At 35.0% G+C, this 21,391-nt stretch overlaps 1 protein-coding gene and 1 long non-coding RNA gene across 4 annotated transcripts in view; one reads left to right on the top strand and one right to left on the bottom strand.

Annotated features, from left to right (window-relative positions):
• The window catches only part of LOC143249854 (uncharacterized), a 33,910-nt gene extending 19,154 nt beyond the window's left edge, over positions 1 to 14,756 (bottom strand). For all 3 annotated transcript variants that reach the window (XR_013028010.1, XR_013028011.1, XR_013028009.1), the window contains exon 1: positions 14,517 to 14,756. This is a non-coding gene — a long non-coding RNA (uncharacterized LOC143249854). The remainder of the gene's footprint in view (positions 1 to 14,516) is intronic.
• The window catches only part of LOC143249853 (all trans-polyprenyl-diphosphate synthase PDSS1-like), a 54,342-nt gene continuing 37,843 nt past the window's right edge, over positions 4,893 to 21,391 (top strand). Inside the window, exon 1 of the mRNA XM_076500402.1 lies at positions 4,893 to 5,043. Coding sequence (XP_076356517.1) covers positions 4,906 to 5,043 — 138 coding nt within the window. The 5' untranslated portion in view covers positions 4,893 to 4,905. The remainder of the gene's footprint in view (positions 5,044 to 21,391) is intronic.

Below are 21,391 nucleotides of genomic sequence, written 5' to 3'. Positions count from 1 at the left end.
CTTAGTAGCACAGTAGCATGTTTGCATACTTTCAACACTAGGAACAGGGTTTCGATACCAGTAGTGGTCAAAGGATAGGTAGCCCATTGTGTAGATTTGTGCTTAACTACACACAAAGCACTAAAATTCATATACTGTACATTTTAAAACATAAGCTGTCCCCCGCTGGGACAGCGGTAAGTTTTCAGATGTACAACGCTAAAATCACGGGTTCGATTCCTCGATGGACACAGCAGATAGACCAATGTAGCTTTCCTATAAGAAAAACACACACAGAGAACATAGTAAGCCTTTCCAAATTGTCTATGGGGAAAGAACCGTAAATAATTCTCAGCACAACACCACCAAAACCAATTGAAGTCTTTAAGTACTCTTAACTAAACAATAAGGAAATGATTATTATTGCCGGTTATAAGGTTTATCATATTATTTAAAAAAATGTTCATTTGAACAGGAGAGATAGGAATTTACAGAAACAAGATAGGTAGTTTAAAATGATAATGCAGTCATTAGAAAGGTACACAAACAAACTTAATGTTTAAAACATAGTGTTGTCATTATTTCCTCAAACTAAAAAACATATTTTGAAATATACAGCTTATAGGACATGGCGTCAAAATAGGGATTTGTAGCTTGAAGACATAATGTCAACACTATGTCTCAAACTCGGGGAATGATGGTGGGTAAAACAAAATACACAACCAAGATAACTATTGAATGAGTTTACAGTAAAATTATTATAAGTGTACCTGTCAGTTCACTGCCAGTTTTGATTTCATTCCTTTAAGTCGTATATTCTATCTTTTTTTTTTTCAATCTAAGATGTGTTTTTTTTAATTGGAGTACGTGTGTGTTTTTGTTATAGCAAAGCCACAACGGGCTACCTGCTGTGTCCATCGATGGGAATCGAACCTCTGATTTTAGTATCGTAATTCCGAAAACTTACTGCTATCTCAACGAGGGGTTTTTGATTGGATATCATGACTTTTTTGTCAACACACACCAACAAACCAGAACAGGTAAGAAAGTGATACTCCATAGCAACCAACATTATCTCTAGGATCGCAACCCTGCTAGTCGGAGTCGACTAGAAACCTATCAGATTCTATAAAATATATTGTGATAGTTTTCCTCTCTAAATCAGTGTTAGTAATTCACTTTATAGTAATACCATGGAATTTAGATTAACAGTTTCTTGTAATCGCTCAATGCAATCGGTACTGCCGTATCAAGCATAATTATTTATATTAAATGCTTATATTAGTATCACGTGACGTTAAACGCTCACTATCTGAATTTCATACAAATTTAGCAAATCTGTACTGAAAAGTTGGAACTGAATAATAACCGTCCACTTGTATCATACTTTTGAAAACTTGAGAAACTGATAATCTAGCTTGCTTGGCCTAACCAATACTTATATATCTGCACGTCCTTTTGCCGTATAAATTTGCTGCTCTAAATCGGCCATCTTTAATCCAAATTTCATGAACTACAAACGGTCCGCATTTACTCTTGGGTGAAACTATAGTAAAAATGTTAAACCCAAAGCTCACGTGACATTTACAAAAGAGGTGTGACTTAACTTTAACAGACGAATACACTTATCAGATTTCAGCTTCTGTTTAAAAAGTTCGTATTGAACATAATAAATATCTGTTCTTCATATATATGTATTATATTATTATTCACAGATAGCGTAATTTTCAGGCCCAGCATGGCCAGGTGGGTTTAAAGCGGTCGACTCATAAACTGAGGGTCGCGGGTTCGAATCCTCGTCGCACCAAACATGCTCTTCCTTTTAGGCGGGTTGAGGGGGCGTTATAATGTGAGGATCAATCCCACTATTCGTAAGTAAAAGAGTAGCCCAAGAGTTGGCGGTGGGTGGTGATGACTAGCTGCCCTCCCTCCAGTCTTACACTGCAAAATTAAGGACAGCTAGGGCAGATAGCCCTCGTGTAGCTTTGCGCGAAATTCAAAACAAAACAAACCGAACTGTCTTCAAAGTAGACTGTTAATAGCCGAAAGATCATCTTTCATTGTACGAGCATGATCATTTTACTATTACAAAACTGAAGCTCGTAAAAAGGAAGATCTTATTCTAAAAAAAAACTAAAACTAAAACAAACACACTTCACACTGTTTTCATTAGCGCTGGTGACTCAGTATTAAGCTTGAAGGATTACAACGCTATGGTTCGGAGTGCAATCTCTGTGGTGGAAATCGCTCATAGTACGGCGGTGTGATTCTCAGAAAAACAAACGTGTGGTCTTAGTTTATTAGATTAACCTGAAGATGACCTAAGAGGGTCGAAACGTTGTTCTGTACAGTACTTTAATTAAAGTTTTAATACCGATACCAGCCGTCTTTAGAATATATTTTTACTTCTCGTCATAATAAATTACTTGAACGAATATCATTCTTTCACTATAATTTTAAAAGAAGTACAATTCTACACTTTTGTTTTTTTACGTTTTCAAAACTTTAAAACATAGAATAACGATATAAAATCATCTTAACATTTAACTTGTTGTCTAATGTGTAGTCAACCTAAACTGGACAAAACAAGGAAGCCAATTTTCTGGTTGTTGTTGGTTTTTTTTTACCTTACAACTTGCACACCTGTGAGAAGCAGGATATTATTAGCAGCGGAAAACCGGACAATGGTTGGCCGACAGCTCGGGGCGACAAACATAAAATATTATAGACTCGGGAATCTTTTCTTGAAAATTGGTGAAAACGTCACACGCGAAAGTTCCAAACATCTATCACGAAAATCGCCACCTTATATCGACCAAGTTAGGTATTTGACTAGACAGACACTTCTCTTCAAAGCTCTATATAAACGTTTCGGAAACCATGTGATTTTATACCTCACGTATTTGAATTAAAATAACAACATTGAGAACAAAATAATTTAAGACGGTTATCTTAAATTACCTACTGATGCTGAAGTAAAGGTAATACAGTTTATTATCTGTCTTTTATAACTGTTATCTTTTAATTAAATAGCACAATAATTAACATTTACATTATACGATTTTGTAATAATCTCAAGATAAAATGCTAGAATATTTAGCTTTCTTACCCAAACAAAACACTCATATACTGGTTCTTTGGTTGACTGTAAACAATTTAGTGAGTTCTGAAAACTGCTCGAAAGATAGCTGTCCCTAATTTTTAAAGAGATAGTAGAGAGAAGGCAGCTCGTAAGTACCACCCACCGCCAACTACTGGGCTGCTCTTTACCAATTAATAGTATGATTCACCGTATCTCATAACGCCCAACCGACTGAAAGAGCGAGAATATTTAGTGACGGGTTTCGATTCCGCTACCTGTTTGCCCTTTCCGCCGTGAGGACGTTATAATATTTCGGTGAATCCCACTATTCGTTGGTAAAATAGTAGCCCAAGAGCTTGTGGTGGGTGGTGATAACCAAATGCCTTCCATCTAGTCTTACACTGCTAAATTAGGGACGGCTAGAGCAGATAGTTCTCGTGTAGCTTTGCGCGAAATCCATAAACAAGCAAACGAACAAACCACTTTATATTTGATACATTTCCACTATCCACACATAAGAAGTTCTGGTCAAGTTTCTTGTGAGACTTGATGGTACATTTAATGTACTTTAAAATATTTATTAGATTTGTTTTCATTTCAATATGTTCACTTTACTAGCAACAAGTATCCAGTGCCTCTAGTCAGACGAACGTGTCTTCGCAGAATCGGCCCGCTTTTGTAAGCAAGATTTAATCTAAGTTGTTGAAATGAAATAATACTTATGCAGCAAATAAATTCTTACGCAACGCAGACAAATAGCTGAGAACAGCTTTATGATACTGACCACATCCGTAAAACAAGTTAACACAAAACATGTGCATTTGTCGCTTTCATAGCGCTCACGTGTGATATCTTATAGCAAAGACACGTCGGGCTATCAACTTGTGCCTGCTGAGGGGAATGAAACCTCTCATTTTAGCGTTCTAAATCCAAAGACTTATCGCTGTCCTACCATGTGACCATCTTTAGAGCACATCTACCAAAAGAGATCTTTTCCAGACACACAAATGGGTTTCATTTTTCTCATTATTTTTCCTATTCAAACAAAAGGTTCAATATATAGTAAGAGTACTGAAGAAGTTCTGTAAAGAAGGAAATAACTGAGCATTAAAAGATAAAGACTCTATTAACTCATTTGTTTGTGTGTCTGAAAAGTTTCACTTATGTGTTTATGACACGACTTGAGTTCAAAAAAATTACTTTGTGCTGTTGCTAATATGATGATCGAAATGTGTCAACAAGGTAGATGTGTTGTTCACAGCTGAATGAAGTATGCACTTGTCTTTACTTTGACATAGTTAGGAGGATGTACAAATTAGGCCAATATAATCTATATATATATATATAATAAATAAAACATAACGTACATAAACAAATATTGATTTGGAAGCTTACAATAAAATGTGCGAAACGAGCAAAACTTTGTAAATATAGATACGTGAACTTTAAAACATGTACAATTAGCGCACATCTGTAACACATATCGTTGAACCTTATTTCGAATTCACTTGGTTGTTTCGTTTAATGTTTTCAGATAAAGTTAATTATAACATTTCAGTGCACGTATGAATTCTTACCCAGAAAATTTCTAAAAATAAACCCATGTATTTAATAAGAAAATGAAAACCAACGAATTCCTTCATTTTCATCCAAGCAGAAACATACGCACTAAAGTGATTAAAGTTAGCCGATGTCACGGTCAATGGGCTAAGAATACGAAGGCAAACTTCAGTTTGGCGTTTATTACCGCGTGGCACGTCAACTCACGAGACTTCAACTGTTATGAGAGGAAGCACTTAAGAAATCCTAAATCAGACGGTGCGCTGCGTGTCTCGCGGTAAGGTATGATGGCAAGGTCATCAACATTCAAGGTTCCGAGTTTAGTTGAAAAAATGTGGGATTTACGAAAAGCGCAACAAGTTAAACAGCTGGTTTTGCCCTCTGTTAGGTGGCTATTTTTATGGACTCAAACGAAACGTAAGGTAAGATGGCTTTAATTGTTTTTAAATGAATTAAATCGTAAGGATTATCGTCTTCCGACTTGACATAAAGCTCTGAAGTCAGGTGAGTACATTGACCTTCAGGAATTGAACTGCTTTATATGTATATTTTTATGTGATGCAAAATATTAACTATATCGGTAACTTTACTTGCTAATCTTAATTAAAAGGGCTTTCAGACCCATACAAAACATTTTCTAAATTACAGATCAAAAAATAAATTAATTTTAATGTGTAAGTAGTTTAAAACGTTACCTATAGAGCTTTAATATTTAACGATAACACTCTGTTTTAATATATAATTTAGAAACTGTTGTCGAAAGAAGTAAAGTTATCTAAACGTAATATACATTCGCAGATATAGTTCTAACATTAGCAGCTTCCGTGTAAATATGCGTCGTCATTCAGACACATATTAAAGCAACCAATCAGAGTAGTTGAAATTCGGTAACCCAACTTGCAAATATTACAGCAATATAGTGATAACGGCTATTTATTACCAGTTCATGTCATCGTGTAATACTAACTTGTTTCTGAAACGTTTACTTTAATCTATACATATAACTACTTTCTAATTATTTTAAATATTTAAGTAATAAACCCACATTGGGCTTATGTATATTTTAAATAAGTTTTTGGCAAGCAAAAAAAAACAAATCATTTTGATAACTTACGAATTTTGTAAACTTTGTGCTGTGTTAAAAAAAATTCTAAAGTATATTTATGATCTATTTAAATAAATAAAACACGTTTAGAAGATACCGATTTTTATTTTTTATTGCTAATAAGTAAAAAAACAAAACGCTCTACAACATCAGTTATCTAAGAACTGACAAAATATCCCTTCAAAACCTACTTAAAAATCCAATTTTTCTCTAGAGAAACAAGGTCCAAGACTTCAGAAGCTCCCTGTAGCTTAAGGATGGGAAGAGCAAATGACAGTTTCTGTAAAACTTTCCTAGTATTAACACACATAATAGAGGCCTCCCATCTAAACTGGGGTAAGGGGGAGCACATGAAGTCAGCCTTCTTTCCCCTCCATCCAGAACTATTGTTTAATGACTTTCCTAATTACTAGTACAAAATATTTCCCTTTTATTTTAATCATCAACGCAATAATAGTCTTTCTTTGTGTCCTTTCAGTATTAGAAGAAACTGTTTTTTATATTAATAATTTCGTGCCAGAAAATCTGTGACCTTCTAGGACTGTTCAACAGCTGTAGAGGTTTGTTTGCGTTTTAATTTCGCGCAAAGCTACACAAGGGCTGTCTGCGCTAGCCGTCCCTAATTTAACAATGTAAGACTAGAGGGAAGGCAGCTTGTCATCACTACCACCCACCGCCAACTCTTGGGCTACTCTTTTACCATCGACTAGTGGAATTGACTGTTACATTATAACGCCCCCACGGCTGAAAGGGCGAGCGTGCTTGGTGCAATTGTAGAGAATCACTACGCTCTGTTCAATAAACGATATACGAAAATATGAATAAAACGAATTTTAGTTACTGGAACAAGTGAATAATACACGTTTCTCATGAATCTTCCATTTGATTGTGTATATAATAGTAGTTCATCATTTCGTGAATTTAACGTATGAAACATAATAGATTGAAATCTTTAGTTTTTATTCATTATGAATAGATAGAATGGATACATTCTATAACTAGGGGTTGGGTTTGGTTTTGAATTTCGCGCAAAGCTACACAAGGGCTATCTGCTCCAGCCGTCCCTAATTTAGCTGTAAGTCTAGAGGGAAGGCAGCTAGTCATCACCATCCACTGCCAACTCTTGGGCTACTTTTTTACCAATGAATAGTGGGATTGACCCTCACATTATAACGCCACCACAGCTGAAAGGGCGAGCATATTTGGTGTGACGGGGATTCGAACCCGTGACCCTAAGATTACGAGTCGAACGCCTTAACCTACCTGGTCATACCGGGCCATATGACTAAGGCAGAAGTATGGATCGGTACTTAACGCCCTGAACATTTCACTGTTATGTCGGTTTACCTTCTCGTTGTACAACGTTTACACGCGAGTAAAATGTCCTTCACGAGTGCCTAAGGATTCACTCTCGAAGCCTAATTCTATACTGAGTAATTAATGCAAATTGTACGGAGTAACAAGGTAATCTTCTTTGTATGAAGTAGTTTTAAAATACATCTTATATTTTAAAACGTTTCATTCCTTCTTAGTTCCACAGTGGCGTAGGAGTTATAGCGCTAAATCACATGGTTCGATCCCTTCCGTGAGCACAGCAAAACTAATACATTGTAAAGCTTTCTGACTAAGTACAAACAAACAAGTTTCCTTTCAATTCCACGATGAAATGTGAAACTTTGGGTTTGACTTTTTGATTGCTTAATTTGAGAACTTCGGAGCTATTTTGTCTCACATTATGTAGATTTCTGTTTGGTGTCGTTTCGGTCAGGGAATTTGATTGTTTGAACTTACGTTGATACCTTTCACTCTGTTTAAGCGAACGTGTAGCAATAGAGATTACGAGAGAAAAAAACGTTCGTTGAAGAAAAGTGCAATCTTTTCTCTTGTTTTGTGGCTATCATTCATGTATGTGTATATACACACATATACATGATTTTTTTTAAAAACGCTGCACATTTAAAAAATGTACAGCGTATTTAAAAAATCAATTAATGTGTTTTAGTTTGTGGCTTTAATATTTTATAGTTATAATTAATCACAGGTTGGGATTTACTGTTTTTAACGAAGTCCTTTCTCATGATTTTGTTTATTCATTTAACTTCATTTAGATATAAATTATTTAATTTCACTAAAATATATACATATATAACATAAACATTATTTAACCAGTAATGTTAATTAATCTAAATACATATTATTAATTTTTTTATTTGCTGTCTTTTTTCTTATAATTTTTTTGTATAATTAATAAATCTTAAGCTTATATTTTCTTTATTTATTTTTATTTATTTCTTTATTTATTAGTTTTATTTATTCCTTTTATTTTGTTTAAGGCCTGGCATGGCCAGGTGGATTAAGGTGTTCGACTCGTAATCTGAGGGTCACGGGTTCGAATCCCGGTCGCACCAAACATCCTCGCCCTTTCAGCCGTGGGGGTGTTATAATATGATGGTCAATCCCACTAGTCGTTGGTAAAAGAGTAGCCCAAGAGTTGACGGTGGGTGGTGATGACTAGCCGCCCTCCCGCTAATCTTACACTACTAAATTAGGGACGGCTAGCGCAGATAGCCCTCGTGTAGCTTTGCGCGAAATTCGAAAAAAAAGTGCACGCTGACTGACGATGCTAGAAACCGGGTTTCAATAACTGGTGAGAAGAGTAGACATATCACATTGTGTAGTTTGTTTAAATACAAACATACATACATACAAGTACGTCATAATCTAATTACCGTTAAGTCTGTGTCTCTGACATTTAGTTTTCTGTCCAGTTATATTTTAACAAGATAAAATATTTATGAGGAGCTGTGAATAAATATGAGCAGCTGAATTTCATTTGAGGTATATATGTATATACAATGTCGTTTTCTTCGTGTTTATGTTGGGAGCAGCGTGAATAGTTCGTACCTTTTGTTCTAAGTCAATTTCTATATATTGAATATTGTAACGTAACGACGTCAAACTTTGAGCACGGTGTGTGAATGTGTCTAGCTTGTAATTTGTCCTGAAACAATGGTTTTCACACTTGACGCTCCATCTTCCAGATTATCAGAATCTATAATTTAACCCAGTAATTTCGAGGTTGTCGATACATACACTTTACTTGCGACTGTTCACTTGCATAAATTTGTTGGTCTAACGAGTTTATGCAACAGTTTATAGAATTCAAAGCGGATATGGTGTTCTATATAAAGACACAAAAAATAGGACACGAATGCGAATCCAGTCTATACAACAACGGTGATGTTGTCGAGTAGCATTAAAGTAATGACACAGTTTTAAACGAGCCACAAAAAATCGGGCATGTTCTTCAAATGAAAAATACAGGATAGCACGAGCACACCTTAGGTGTGTTAAAAAGAGTTTGTTATTGTGTGGTGTTTGTTGTGGTCTTCACCAACCCATTTCGGTTATAATTTGTTTTGTAAAATTTTCCTATGGATTAGTGCAGCCCCATTACTCTTGTTTTGTAATCGGAGTCAATACGACTAACTGGGATTTCATTCCTTATGTCTGTTGGTTCAAAACATTCGTTATTTTAGTGAGACGTTCAACAGCCTCAATTAATTTTTACGTTTCTTTTTAAAGGTTCCATAAAATATGTTTCATATTTCATGTTAATGTTTTATCTTCACATTTTCTTCATGCTATTGGAATTCAACGATACTTTATTTCTTCGCTAGATAAACTCTCTCTATTCCCACCCATACAAACAATTGTGACGAGCTGTTAAAAAATCTGACTCGTTTCTCATCTTAAGCGTGTCGAATACTTCAGACAATATACGGTTGTGCCAAAAATATTTTTTTACGCCAATCCACACAGTAAGATCTTAAGATCTGAAAGGTTAAGTTACTTGTTTCCCATATAAATGCAACATAAAGCGCATGAGGAGACGAACATACTACTGAAACTATATGTTTTATAGTATATTACGATAAGGCCAGAATGAAACGGAAATAATACAAAAATTCAACCTTCAAAAATTCTGTTAAAATTTCATGTTTGTATATCTTTAGTTTCCTCTTCAGACAACAATATATTGTCTTGACAATAACGATGGGTTTTAAATCTTGAAATTTTATTGAGAAATTTATTAGTATTTATTTTTAAAGTGTCTCGGAAACACAGGTAAAGAAGTTGTTGGCATAATTTATGGACAGCCTGCACTTTAATTTCTTGTCGACATTAATATTAAAAACCATAAAAGTGAACGTGACTTTTACCCTCTGTTCACCAAACTTGTCGTTTGAGCTTTTGTGATTTTTCACCTCCCTATAATTATATGAAGCGAGTTCATTTAAAAAACCGTTTACAAACAACAGCTAGTAACGTTTGTTTGTTTCGGATACTGTGTAAAACTATACTAGGACGATTTGACAGCCTAAAGGAAGAGCAGCTAGTAAACAGTATCCACCACAAATACTTGTCGAAATACAGTAGTGGTGTTTGACTGTTACTTTTATAATACACCCACGAATCCAAAGTGCGGAATGACAACGTGAAGATAACCATGAACTAGCGAATAAACATTATTTAAATACAAGCAGATCCTCGTTGAAAGTTTGGTTTTGTCCCCCGCTAATACAGCGGTTAAGTCTGTGGATTTACAACGCTGAAATCAGGGCTTTGCTACAAGAAAACACAGACCATTAAACTTATATTTTGGAGGAAGAGGTCTTCTGTACCTGACTCCTCTGGGTATTTAAAATCCAACACACCCAAATACCCGTACGAAGCGAAGTTTGGTTTGTTTTGAATTTCGCGCAAAGCTACTCGAGGGCTATCTGCGCTAGCCGTACCTTTAGTGGTGTAAGAGTAGAGGGAAGGCAGATAGTCATCACCACCCACGGCTAACTCTTGGGCTACTCTTGTATCAACGAATAGTGGAAATGATCGTAACATCATAATGCCCCCACGGCTGAAAGGGCAAGCATGTTTGGTGAGACGAGGATTCGAACCCGTGACCCTCGGATTACGAGTGGAGTGCTTTAACCACCTGGCCATGCCGGGCCTCCCCGTTGAAAGAATGTAACGGTAATTTTCATAAAAATAATGTTGAAAAGTATAAAATGTGCAGTCAACCAAAACCCTCTGAATAGAGTGTGTATGCAATATGATTGTCTAGTGGGCCGTTTACAACCGTCTTTTGTTACTACACGTGTTAGTTCAATAGGAAAAATAGCCTAACTGCAATGCATTGTTAATAATGTAATGGGTTACCAGCACAATAGAGTCTTCAGGTATGCTAAGTAACAGCAGGAATTTTTGTCCGCTGGATGCCACCGTTTTTTGAAATTTTACTGAGTACCAGAAATGATTGTGTATTTTCTTATAGCAAAACCAAATCAGGTTATTTGCTGTGTCCACCGAGAATAATCGAGCTCCTGATTTTAACATTTTAAATCCGTTTGTGATTTTCTTATAGCAAAGCCACATCGGGCTATCTGCTGAGCCCACCGAGGGGAATCGAACCCCGAATTTTAGCGTTGTAAATCCGTAGACTCACCACTGTACTAGCGAAGAGCTGTTTTAAATCCAACAAGTTACCACTGTCCCACCGAGGGACACGCAAGAAAATACTGCTACCGAAATGAGCGCTTTTTGACAGTTGTAATTTCTATAAGAAGTCTCAACGGGCACATGAAATATATACAAATAAATTATACATATACCTAAACACGTTTCACTCTTTATGCATTTCTTTTCTGTGGATGATTCTATCTTTAATCTTTCAACCATTTTATGGAGAAAATTCCATTTCGTTTTGTTTTGTTTCTCGTGAAATCTCCTCGCAAAAAGAAACATTCGTTTATTTGTTTGATTTTGAATTTCGCGCAAAGCTACAGAATGGCTATCTGCGCTAGCCGTCCCTAACTTAGCAGTGTAAGACGAGAGGGGAGGCAGCTAGTCATCACCACCCACCGCCAACTCTTGGGATACTATTTAACAACGAATAGTAGGATTGGCCTTCACTAATAACGTTCCTATGGCTGAAAGGGCGAGCATGTTTGGTGTGACAGGGATTCAAACTCATGACCCTGAGAGTACGAGTTCCTTAACCCCAAATTGTTTAATCTCTTCACTGGCAAATCTTTTTTTTTCTAAAATTGTTTAAATACTTTCAAGCATTTTTGACAAAAAGTTTAACAACCAGAAGGGTCCGAAGTAAACCATAACCTTTGTATTCTTTCTTGCTGGGAATATGTCTTTCAAAGGTCATGTTTGCATAAAAGTGTGGACTGTGTTGTGCTGTTTCGTAAGCTAAGTTTATCGAACACTGTATGATTTATATTTATATTCTGCGACACTAGCATTCTGTAACAAAATACCTTAAACTTATTATTGCATTTTAACTTGGATTTTCTTTACTCATTACTTTGGCATTTTGCTTAAATAGTAGTAATTATTTTGTATGTGTGCGTGGTTTCTTATAGAAAAGCCACACCGGACTATTTGCAAAGTCCACAGAGGGGAATCGAACCCCTGATTTTAGCGTTGTAAAACCGTAGACTTACAGCTATACCAGCGGGAGGCCCGGCATGGCCAAGTGATTAAGGCGCTCGACTCGTAACCCGAGGATCGCAGGTTCGAATCTCCCTCACATCAAACATGCTCACCCTTACAGCCGTGGAGGCGTTATAATGTGACGGTCAATCCCACTATTCATTGATAAATGAATAATCCAAGAGTTGGCGGTGAGTGATGATGACTAGCTGCCTTCCCTCTAGTCTTTAGTCTTGCACTGCTAAATTAGGGACCGATAGCCCTCATGTAGCTTTGTGCGAAATTCAAAAGCAAACAAACCGTACCAACAAGGGACAATTATTTTGTAAATCACGATTATAGAAGTCAGTTGATAACCAGCATTCTCGACATGTAACAAATTGAGACGACACTTGATAACATGAATTTTTCACAAGTGAAGACTTTATAGGACACTTTATAACCTGGGTTCTCGACAAATGAAGAATTTGGTTCTGATGAAGGACACATTACTCTTAGAACGATTTCGAGCTTTCAGATATATCATAACTTTTTACTTTATTTGTAGTATATCACGATGCAAACTGAATATAACAGATTGTGTTTAGAAATCTGAGTTAAATTTAGGCTATTTGCCATGCACTAATTCTCTTTAATAGGAATAAATAGAGGTTTCAAGAGGTGAATTATTTAACCATATCAATAGCTTTGTAAAATATTGTAACAGGTAATAATACAATGATGTGAAAGTACTCCAGTTGTGAAATATTAAAACCAACAAATAAATAAATGTCTCTCAATTATTTGGTACCTAAATTAATCGGACTACTTTATAAAGTTCATCAATAATTTGTTGATAGCAATATCGTTCCTGAGATGAAACTCGTTCAGTTTCCTTAAAGCATGCCATATTTACTTTATCGTATCGGTGGTAGATAGGAACAATAGGTGTGATTATATCTCTTGATTATCTAGGCTTTCCTTTCAAAATAACAGATAGGAAGAAAAAATACAAGATTTGTTAAGGTTTGTTTTAAATTTAGGAAATAGGATCTTTGACCTTGCAGTAAAGGTAAAAGTTCAAAGTACAATACTATGGATGCTCTTCATCGTCTTAGAGTAATTAATTTCATACAAGAAACTAAACAAAGAATATTCGTGCAACATCTTTCTTGTTTACAATTCGCCAGAAGCAATGTTTTGACTTTTTAATGTTTACTTTTAAGCACAAATCTAAATAATGGGCCGTCTCTGCTGTGTCAGTTGTAGGGTTTGAGCCCCGAATGCGACTAGAGTTGCGGAGGGAGGTTTTTTTTTTTTTTTAGCGATGTTATGAAAATAACAGACGCGCACACATATATATGCTCATATGTTTATGATTACGTCACAAACTCTGATAACACTTTTTTACCCAAACTAACAGAAAACATTTTTCAGTTGTTAATTACTAGTTAGCTTGCCCGTTCAACACACCGGGAAGACTCAGGGGTCCCCTGCAGTGACCTGGGGGGTTACGTTAGTTTCGATCGCCGACTCTCCTATACCACTTGTCAGAAAGCCAGCAGTTGGTACAGCGGTTCACTAATTATAACCGATCGCACGCACACATAATTTTGTCAAATAATGGTTTAAATAGATGAATATAAACAATATCTCCGTTTTTTTGTTAATTAATTTAACAACTATCGTTGTTTACAAATGTATTGAGATATTCTCGTTTGTTTTTGTTGTTATAAACACAAAAGCTACATAACAGGTTATCTGTGTTATGCGCACCATGAGGATTGAAACCAGGTTTTTAGCCTTCAAACAAAATTTGTTTGATGGAAATAAATGTACTGTTTTGTTGTTGCAACTTACTCTTAGGTAAACATGCGTAATGTTTTGTTGTTGCAATTTACTCTGAGGTAAACATACGTAATGTTTTGTAATTACATGGCTAAGGTAAACATTTTGCTTTCTGTGTTTCTTTAATTGAATTTCTTGTGTATTGTCAGGACTTGTCGTTTTATCTCTCAAGTTGAAACAAATTAAATACGGAAAATGAAATAAAAGACATTTCGTTTTCCCAATATGATTTTTTAAACCACGGGAATGTACCTTTAAACCCGTGGTTAAGCGCAACTTTAGTATTACCCGGTCATTGAAGTGTTATTTTCAGTAATGTATTCATAAATCCTTATTTCTGTAGCATTTACACATAAACACATTTTAGACATTTTGCATGATGTTACATTCTCAGCAAATAAATCTTGAAGAACAGGTTCAAGTTATAGAGACGGTTGTGAGAAGCTATTTGTTGCTTACGTTAAGGAAGTAGTTGCGTTTGGTTCCAACAGTCGTCTGCAAAAGAACGACCAACGGACGTAAATTTGAATCAATCCTGCGGTACTTTTTGCGTAATATACAATATTAAGTCATTACTTACGTTCGTTGACTCCTACTTTAGGTAATTTATTAAAATATCTTTGTAACCTGATTCCTGTTCGAGGTTTTCACTAATTCTTTATTTATAATTTATTCATATCCGCGCACCTCGGCCACAGTTAACAGAATTATGGAGCTCGATTCTTTAGCCACCTAGTGCTTTTTTGAAATATTAAGTTGGTTTATTTGTTTATTCTTTAATTAATTTTTATTATTTCATTGCTGACGAAATGTTTTTAAATCATTGAAACGCACATCTTTTCTTTTTTTTTATAGTGATACATTGTCATTAAAACACTATAAGAAATGAAATAAAATATAAATAATTTACTAATTTTAGCATATTTATATAATCGGATTGCGATGTGGTCCTAAAAAAGTAATGTTAACAACAACGAAAAACGTATAGCATATTTCCTGTAAATAAGAGTTTACTTAGAAATAAAATTACTTGGAAATACCCGGAAAATTATTTTAAAACTTGATAGTAGCCGACGTCACAGTTTATAAGTAGAGTCATTAAGAAATATTTTAAGATATAAAGGAGAAATGCGTCAGAACAATAAAATATTTAAAAAAGTTACAACGAAGCAGCAAATATCAGCGAAAAATAAAAAGTCCTTAATAAGTATCATAAACCTCATGATGACTAGTACAGAATGAATCTTCGACTAAGTAGCTTGTAAGGGTTCCCCTCTGCTTACGTGTAACCTTTCTATATTTCAGTTCAATTTTTTAAGTTTTCGCCTGTCTTCCCACAGCAAGGTGTATACACAGGTACGGTCACTGACCCAACAGAAATGCTATTCTCCCCCAGGGTTAAGGGAGCAGATAGAAGACCTACATGTGTCTTGTAGGAGCAAAATAATACAGCTTTTACCCTCCTTCAAAACTAGACAAAAGTTATTAAAAGAGAATAGAATAACGATATTTTTCTTAGATCTCAATTTATTACTTTTACAGTGTACAACGAAGAGGGAATACCCATACAGGAAACCAAGGACAAGAGAAAACCTTCACGAAACGTATTAAAAGAGCAGTCGAGAACTTACGTGTTTAAAATTTTTGTTTCCAAATTTCATTAAAATCTCGTATATATTTGTTAGAACTTAAAGTAAATAACAAGAGAATTCCACGCATAACTGGAAAACATCTCTGAACACTTGGTGATGCTTTCCTATATTAAAAGTCGACCGATAATGTCTTAAAGCAGTTTGAATATGCAGCAGTATTCACGAGCTATAATGTTACGTTGGTATATGTTACTTTCAGATTTTCAATCTAATGTATTCACGTAATCAAAAACAACTATTGAAGTTTACATACTGTATCGACTTGTCTATCACATACCAAAAACATACGCATGTTTTTCCGGTTTATCTGAACGAGAACGGAAAACAAAACAAAACAACAAAACAGTAATTATAAGAAATGACTTTTTTTCGCTGAAAACAAATTATTTTAACTAATTTTCACACAAACTATTAACATAATTGTTTTAAGACAAAGCGCTTCCGAAAGATGACCTGTCCTCATTGTGTGAGGTACAATATTATTAGTTTAACATATTGTATACCCACTGATTTTTCGTTGCTCATTATCAATACAAACAAAGACCATTTTGATACAGACATTTCATATTGTTCCATGATACTTTGAATCAGAGTGAACAGTTGTTTGTTATCAAATCTGTGCTCTACACACAACGGGTATCGAAACTAGGTTTCTAGTCGTATAAATCCGAATACACACCACTGAGAAAGGCAAGAATGAACAGTATCTAATTAAAACGATCAACGTTTTCAGTACACACATCAGGTGTTACGTTCAGGAGTTAACGTTTAATAAATCAGTTAAAGCTAAAAATTTTCGAACATGGATTAGAATGTTTAAAATGTTTCAGATACTTTAGTTGATAAAGCCAGTTGAAATATTGTCTGTTTTCCATAGATTATTTTTTTGTTTTAAAACGATCCATGCAGATTTTGGAGTGTACATATGATTTAATCGACACCTAACTCTCTCTTGTAGAACTTGGTAAAGAGATAAAAACATCTGTAATAGCCCGGATACACCTTTGTCTATTGATTTTGAAATTTGAGGAAACATAATTAAAGAAACAAAAAAACCTTACTGCGTTTCAAATTTCCATTCCTTCGCCAGACCATTTGATTTTCTTTTTTGTATAGATGCTTTAGCTAAGTGAAAGATTTGTATCATATTAAACACTTTCTTTTGGCACTATAGAGCTAATATTGGGGACATTCAAAACAGTTCTTTAAAAAAATTAGTTCTCTCAAAATATAAAAGTTAATTTGCAGTGTTTTCTTGGCACTCTAAAACCATTTTGGACTCCGGAATAGTATTTTTACAAAATTGGTTCTTTCATAATAAAGTTAATTTGTAATTTTTTGTGTACTCTAGAACCGTTTTTAGGGAATCTTCAGAGCAAATGTCTGGTAATTAGTTCTCTCATAATAAAGTCAACTCGCAACTTTTTCCTGGCACTCATTAACAACAAATCATTTGATAGCGTCGCCATCTAGTTATGCTTTAATGAACTTCAGTAACGCTCATACAACGTTGCTCGAGCGTTACGTTTTTGCAGAAAAATAATAATTGGTTTGGTGTTTTATGGCGCCGAAAAATAATAATAAAATATAGAAAGCAATCACAAGGTAATTCACGTTCCTTTTAATTTATTTATTTATAAATAATTTAGGAATTCCTGATAAATACAAATGATCCATAAGTTGATATATTGTTGTACTATCGACCTTTATCTTCAAGTAAATACATTAAAATATACTAATTTATTTCGCAATGTCTGCTAGAAAAGCATAAAAAAATTGTTTACCTCTTAATTTTTGAGGCGATAGAGGGAAAACAGGTAGTGAACACCACCGAACTCCGACTTGTGGGCTACCCTATCGAAGAGTAAGATTTGACCGTCATTCTTATAGCGCCCCCTAGTAGCACAGTGGCATGTCTGCGGATTCATACCGCTAAAAACTTGGTTTTGATACACGTGGTGAGCAGAGTACATATAGTCTATTGTGTAGCTTTGTGCTTAATTCTAAACAAACACTTATAGCGCCCTCTAAATACTAAGAAAAAAATGTTTAAGCACCACCGGGTAGCAAATCATGGAACATAAATCTGGGCTTCACAGTTACTTACGCTAACTACTTAACATGGAAATTTAACACTAAAACAGTACTTACTACATTTAATACCGAGATATTTTTTGAAAAGTTTGAAACATGCATAATAATATTAACAATAACTCGAATCCTCGTCACACCAAACATGCTCGCCCTTTCAGCCATGTGGGTGTTAAAATTGTGACGGTCAATCCCACTATTCGTTGGTAAAAGAATAGCCTAAGATTTGGTGGTGGGTGGTGATAACTAGCTGCTTTCCCTCTAATCTTACACTACAAAATTAAGGACGGCTAGCGTAGATAGACCTCGTCTAATTTTGCGCAAAATGAAAAACCAATTAACAATAACAGTAGTCAAACTTCGTATGTATGACACATGGTGCGATAAAATGATTTTTACCCAGAAAAAAAAGTGAAAACAGTTGAAAACGTAAGTGAAAAAAATTTTCAAAGCTGTTCATATCACTTAAAGTTATAATTAATATCTGTTTGTTACTTAATAAACACAAAGCTGTATAATGGGATATTCATATTCTGGTCGCCACAGGGATCTAAGCCGCCAAAGGCAGTCATTACTAAAATAATTTTATTTAGTGTCATTTAAAAGTTTTGAGAAAGCTATCAGGATGAATTAAGGAAGGTTGAAATTAATTAAATGAATTAATTAACGCAGGATCTAGTGTAAGACTAGAGGAAAGGCAGCTAGTTATCACCACCCACTCCTGGGCTACCTTTTTACCAACGAATTGTGGGATTGACAGTAACTTTATAACGCCCCCACGGCTGAAAGGGCAAGCATGTTTATTGTGACGGGGATTTAAACCCGCGACCCTCAGATTAGGAGTCAAGCGCCTTAACCACCTGGCCATGCCGAGCCGTTTCTGAAAGATAAAACAGTTTTTTAATTGTGTTCTGTTTTACCTTGTTTTTGAAAGATAAAACAGAACACAATTAAAATATTTACATTTTAAATAAAATTATATTCGTTCGACTAGTCTTATTAAAGGTTGTTTGTTTATTTTTTGAGCAGAGCCACATTACTGTGTTCACTGCATGGGATCCAACTCCGGATTTTAGCGTTGTAAATCCACATACTTACTGCTGACCAATGGGAAGACCTTGTTAAAGAAATAGTATTCTCATGGATAGTTTCGTAACCTGAAGCCTAGTTCTAAACAGCATTATTGTAATCAAATAAATCGCACATGAACTTTAGTTACGGAGGTATATATAATCACCTGTCTGTATGCATGTTTGATTAGGTACGGATACATGTATATATATTTTGATAACTGAATACAGTTTTGTTGAGTCTGGTAATGTTGTTTTTACTTTAAGAAATGTGACCTCTTTACTGCAGTCAGATGTTAGATTTTTTTTTCCAGTCAATTTATATTTCGGTCGTTTATGTAACTATAAAGGTTTTGGATTATGGATCTTTGAAACTCCTTAAATCTTTCAATAATATTGTCTTAAGTACAGATATTGGCCTGAAAATATTTTTTTTTTTTTTTTTAGAAATATATATAGAAGTCTTTACCTTTAAGGAGGAAGCTGAGAAGCTTCTTTACTACGATTTTTTTTGTTTTAACCTTTGACCTCTTTCATACTACTTCCTCAGTTCTGACAGAACGTTTACAAGTTCGTAATGTGGCAGTTGTTAAATGGATTACACTCACCGTGAAGAAGTTAACACGTGAAGTATTTTTACAAAACAATGACAAAAGGTAGAAACGTACATTGTTGTCTGGATTAAATCACACTATGTTGGCAAATCCATTCTATTAAAACGTTAAATCACATAAACAAAATTTAAGTTTGAAATTATCACTTTATCAGGACCATGGTGCTTTTTTAAACTCGTTTCTTAGACTGAACAAATTACTCTTTAAGAACGTGAAGAACTATATCATCTGAAGGTTCATACGACCAGATCTTTCCGAACGACGAGACTGCTACAAATTTGTAGTAGTCGTAATAACGAATAGTGATGAACACCTGATTTTATGTTTGTGTTTTTATTACTTGTTAAACTTCAGTACCATATAAACATATGCTTTAATTGTGTATAATACGTTAAGTTCGCCAACTTTTATATCATTCTTGTCACCGATGTTCAGTAGGCCAATGTTTTAATCCAACAAAGTAGTTAGTACTGTACCATTAACAGCTTGATTTACGTTAAGGCAAGATGTATGTACCCTAGTGGCTAGGTAGTTAAGGCACTCGACTCGTACACCGAAGGTCGCGGGTTCGAATCCCCGTCACACCAAACGTGCTCGACCTTTCGTCGGTGGGGACGTTATAATGTGACAATCAATCCCACTATTCGTTGGTAAAAGAGTAGCCCAAGAATTGGCAGAGGGTAGTGATGGCTAGCTGCTTTCCCTCTAGTCTCACAGTGCTAAATTAGGGATGGCCAGAGCAGGTAGCCCTCGTGTAGCTTTGCGCGAAATTCAAACCAAACCTAAGCTAATGCCATCCATCAACCCAACTTTAGGTTTATTTTAGATATAGCCTCGTTATATGTCTGATTATCTAACCGATTCCCCCAACTTAGAAGAACTGAAGCCAGGAGTTATTAAAATCTGATCAGAATTCTGTAGTTACTTATTTCAAATGTGACCACTACATTTACTTACTAAGAATATTACGAACCGTGTATAGGGGACAGGGAGGGATATAAACATCTGCTCTACCCAAGCTTTCTTGGTAACAATTTGATAGCACACATGCAAGCGTACATTTTTATATATATTGTTATTAGCTATATATAGACCTCTGCAAGATCTAAAAAATTCGTGTACTGTGTAGAAACAAGGGTGAAATGTAAGAACAAGGAATTAATGAGTGACTCATTTCAGTGACATTCGATTAGTTATTCGTTTCTCTGATTCAGTTAATAAGACAAACAACGAACGAGTTAATGTGTTTCTTGTTGACCGATTAATGACAGGAACTTTAACAAGATTACTTGTGAGTTAAAAATACTGTTAGTATCAGGATTTCTATTCAAATGTTGTTTTTGAAACCTACAAGTGAAAACAGCCTTTAGCAGAAGTTAAAGAAAAATAAACTAACTGATTATCGTTATGTGGACTGGATTTGGCATTATTTTAAGAAATAATCCAAACGATTTTTTTTTGTTTGGAATGTAAGACTAGAGGGAAGGCAGCTAGTCATCACCACCCACCGCCAACTCTTGGGCTACTCTTTTACCAACGAATAGTGGGATTGACCGTCACATTGTACACCCCCACGGCTGGGAGGGCGAGCATGTTTAGCGCGACGCAGGCGCGAATAATCCAAACGAATCCGTCCCACAATAGAACACGCTACAACAATAACAATGTTAGCACACATACATTCAACTTATTATAAACATATCTTTATGAATCTATGCATTACTTTGCTCAACCATCATATAAACGGAAAATAATAATGAAAAACAACTTAAAAGGAATATATGTTTACTTTTTTATTTCAAATTGAAAAAAACAAAAGGTTGAATTTTTTGTACAATATTTTTAAAATTATTTATTTATTTTAGTTTTTACAAGTTGCTATTATGTTTTATGTCATGTTGTTACCA

The sequence above is a fragment of the Tachypleus tridentatus genome, chromosome 4, assembly GCF_004210375.1.
Source record: "Tachypleus tridentatus isolate NWPU-2018 chromosome 4, ASM421037v1, whole genome shotgun sequence".
Lineage (NCBI taxonomy): Eukaryota > Metazoa > Arthropoda > Merostomata > Xiphosura > Limulidae > Tachypleus > Tachypleus tridentatus.
The sequence above is the reverse complement of the archived record's forward strand: the minus strand, read 5'-3'. Positions and strand labels throughout refer to the sequence as shown.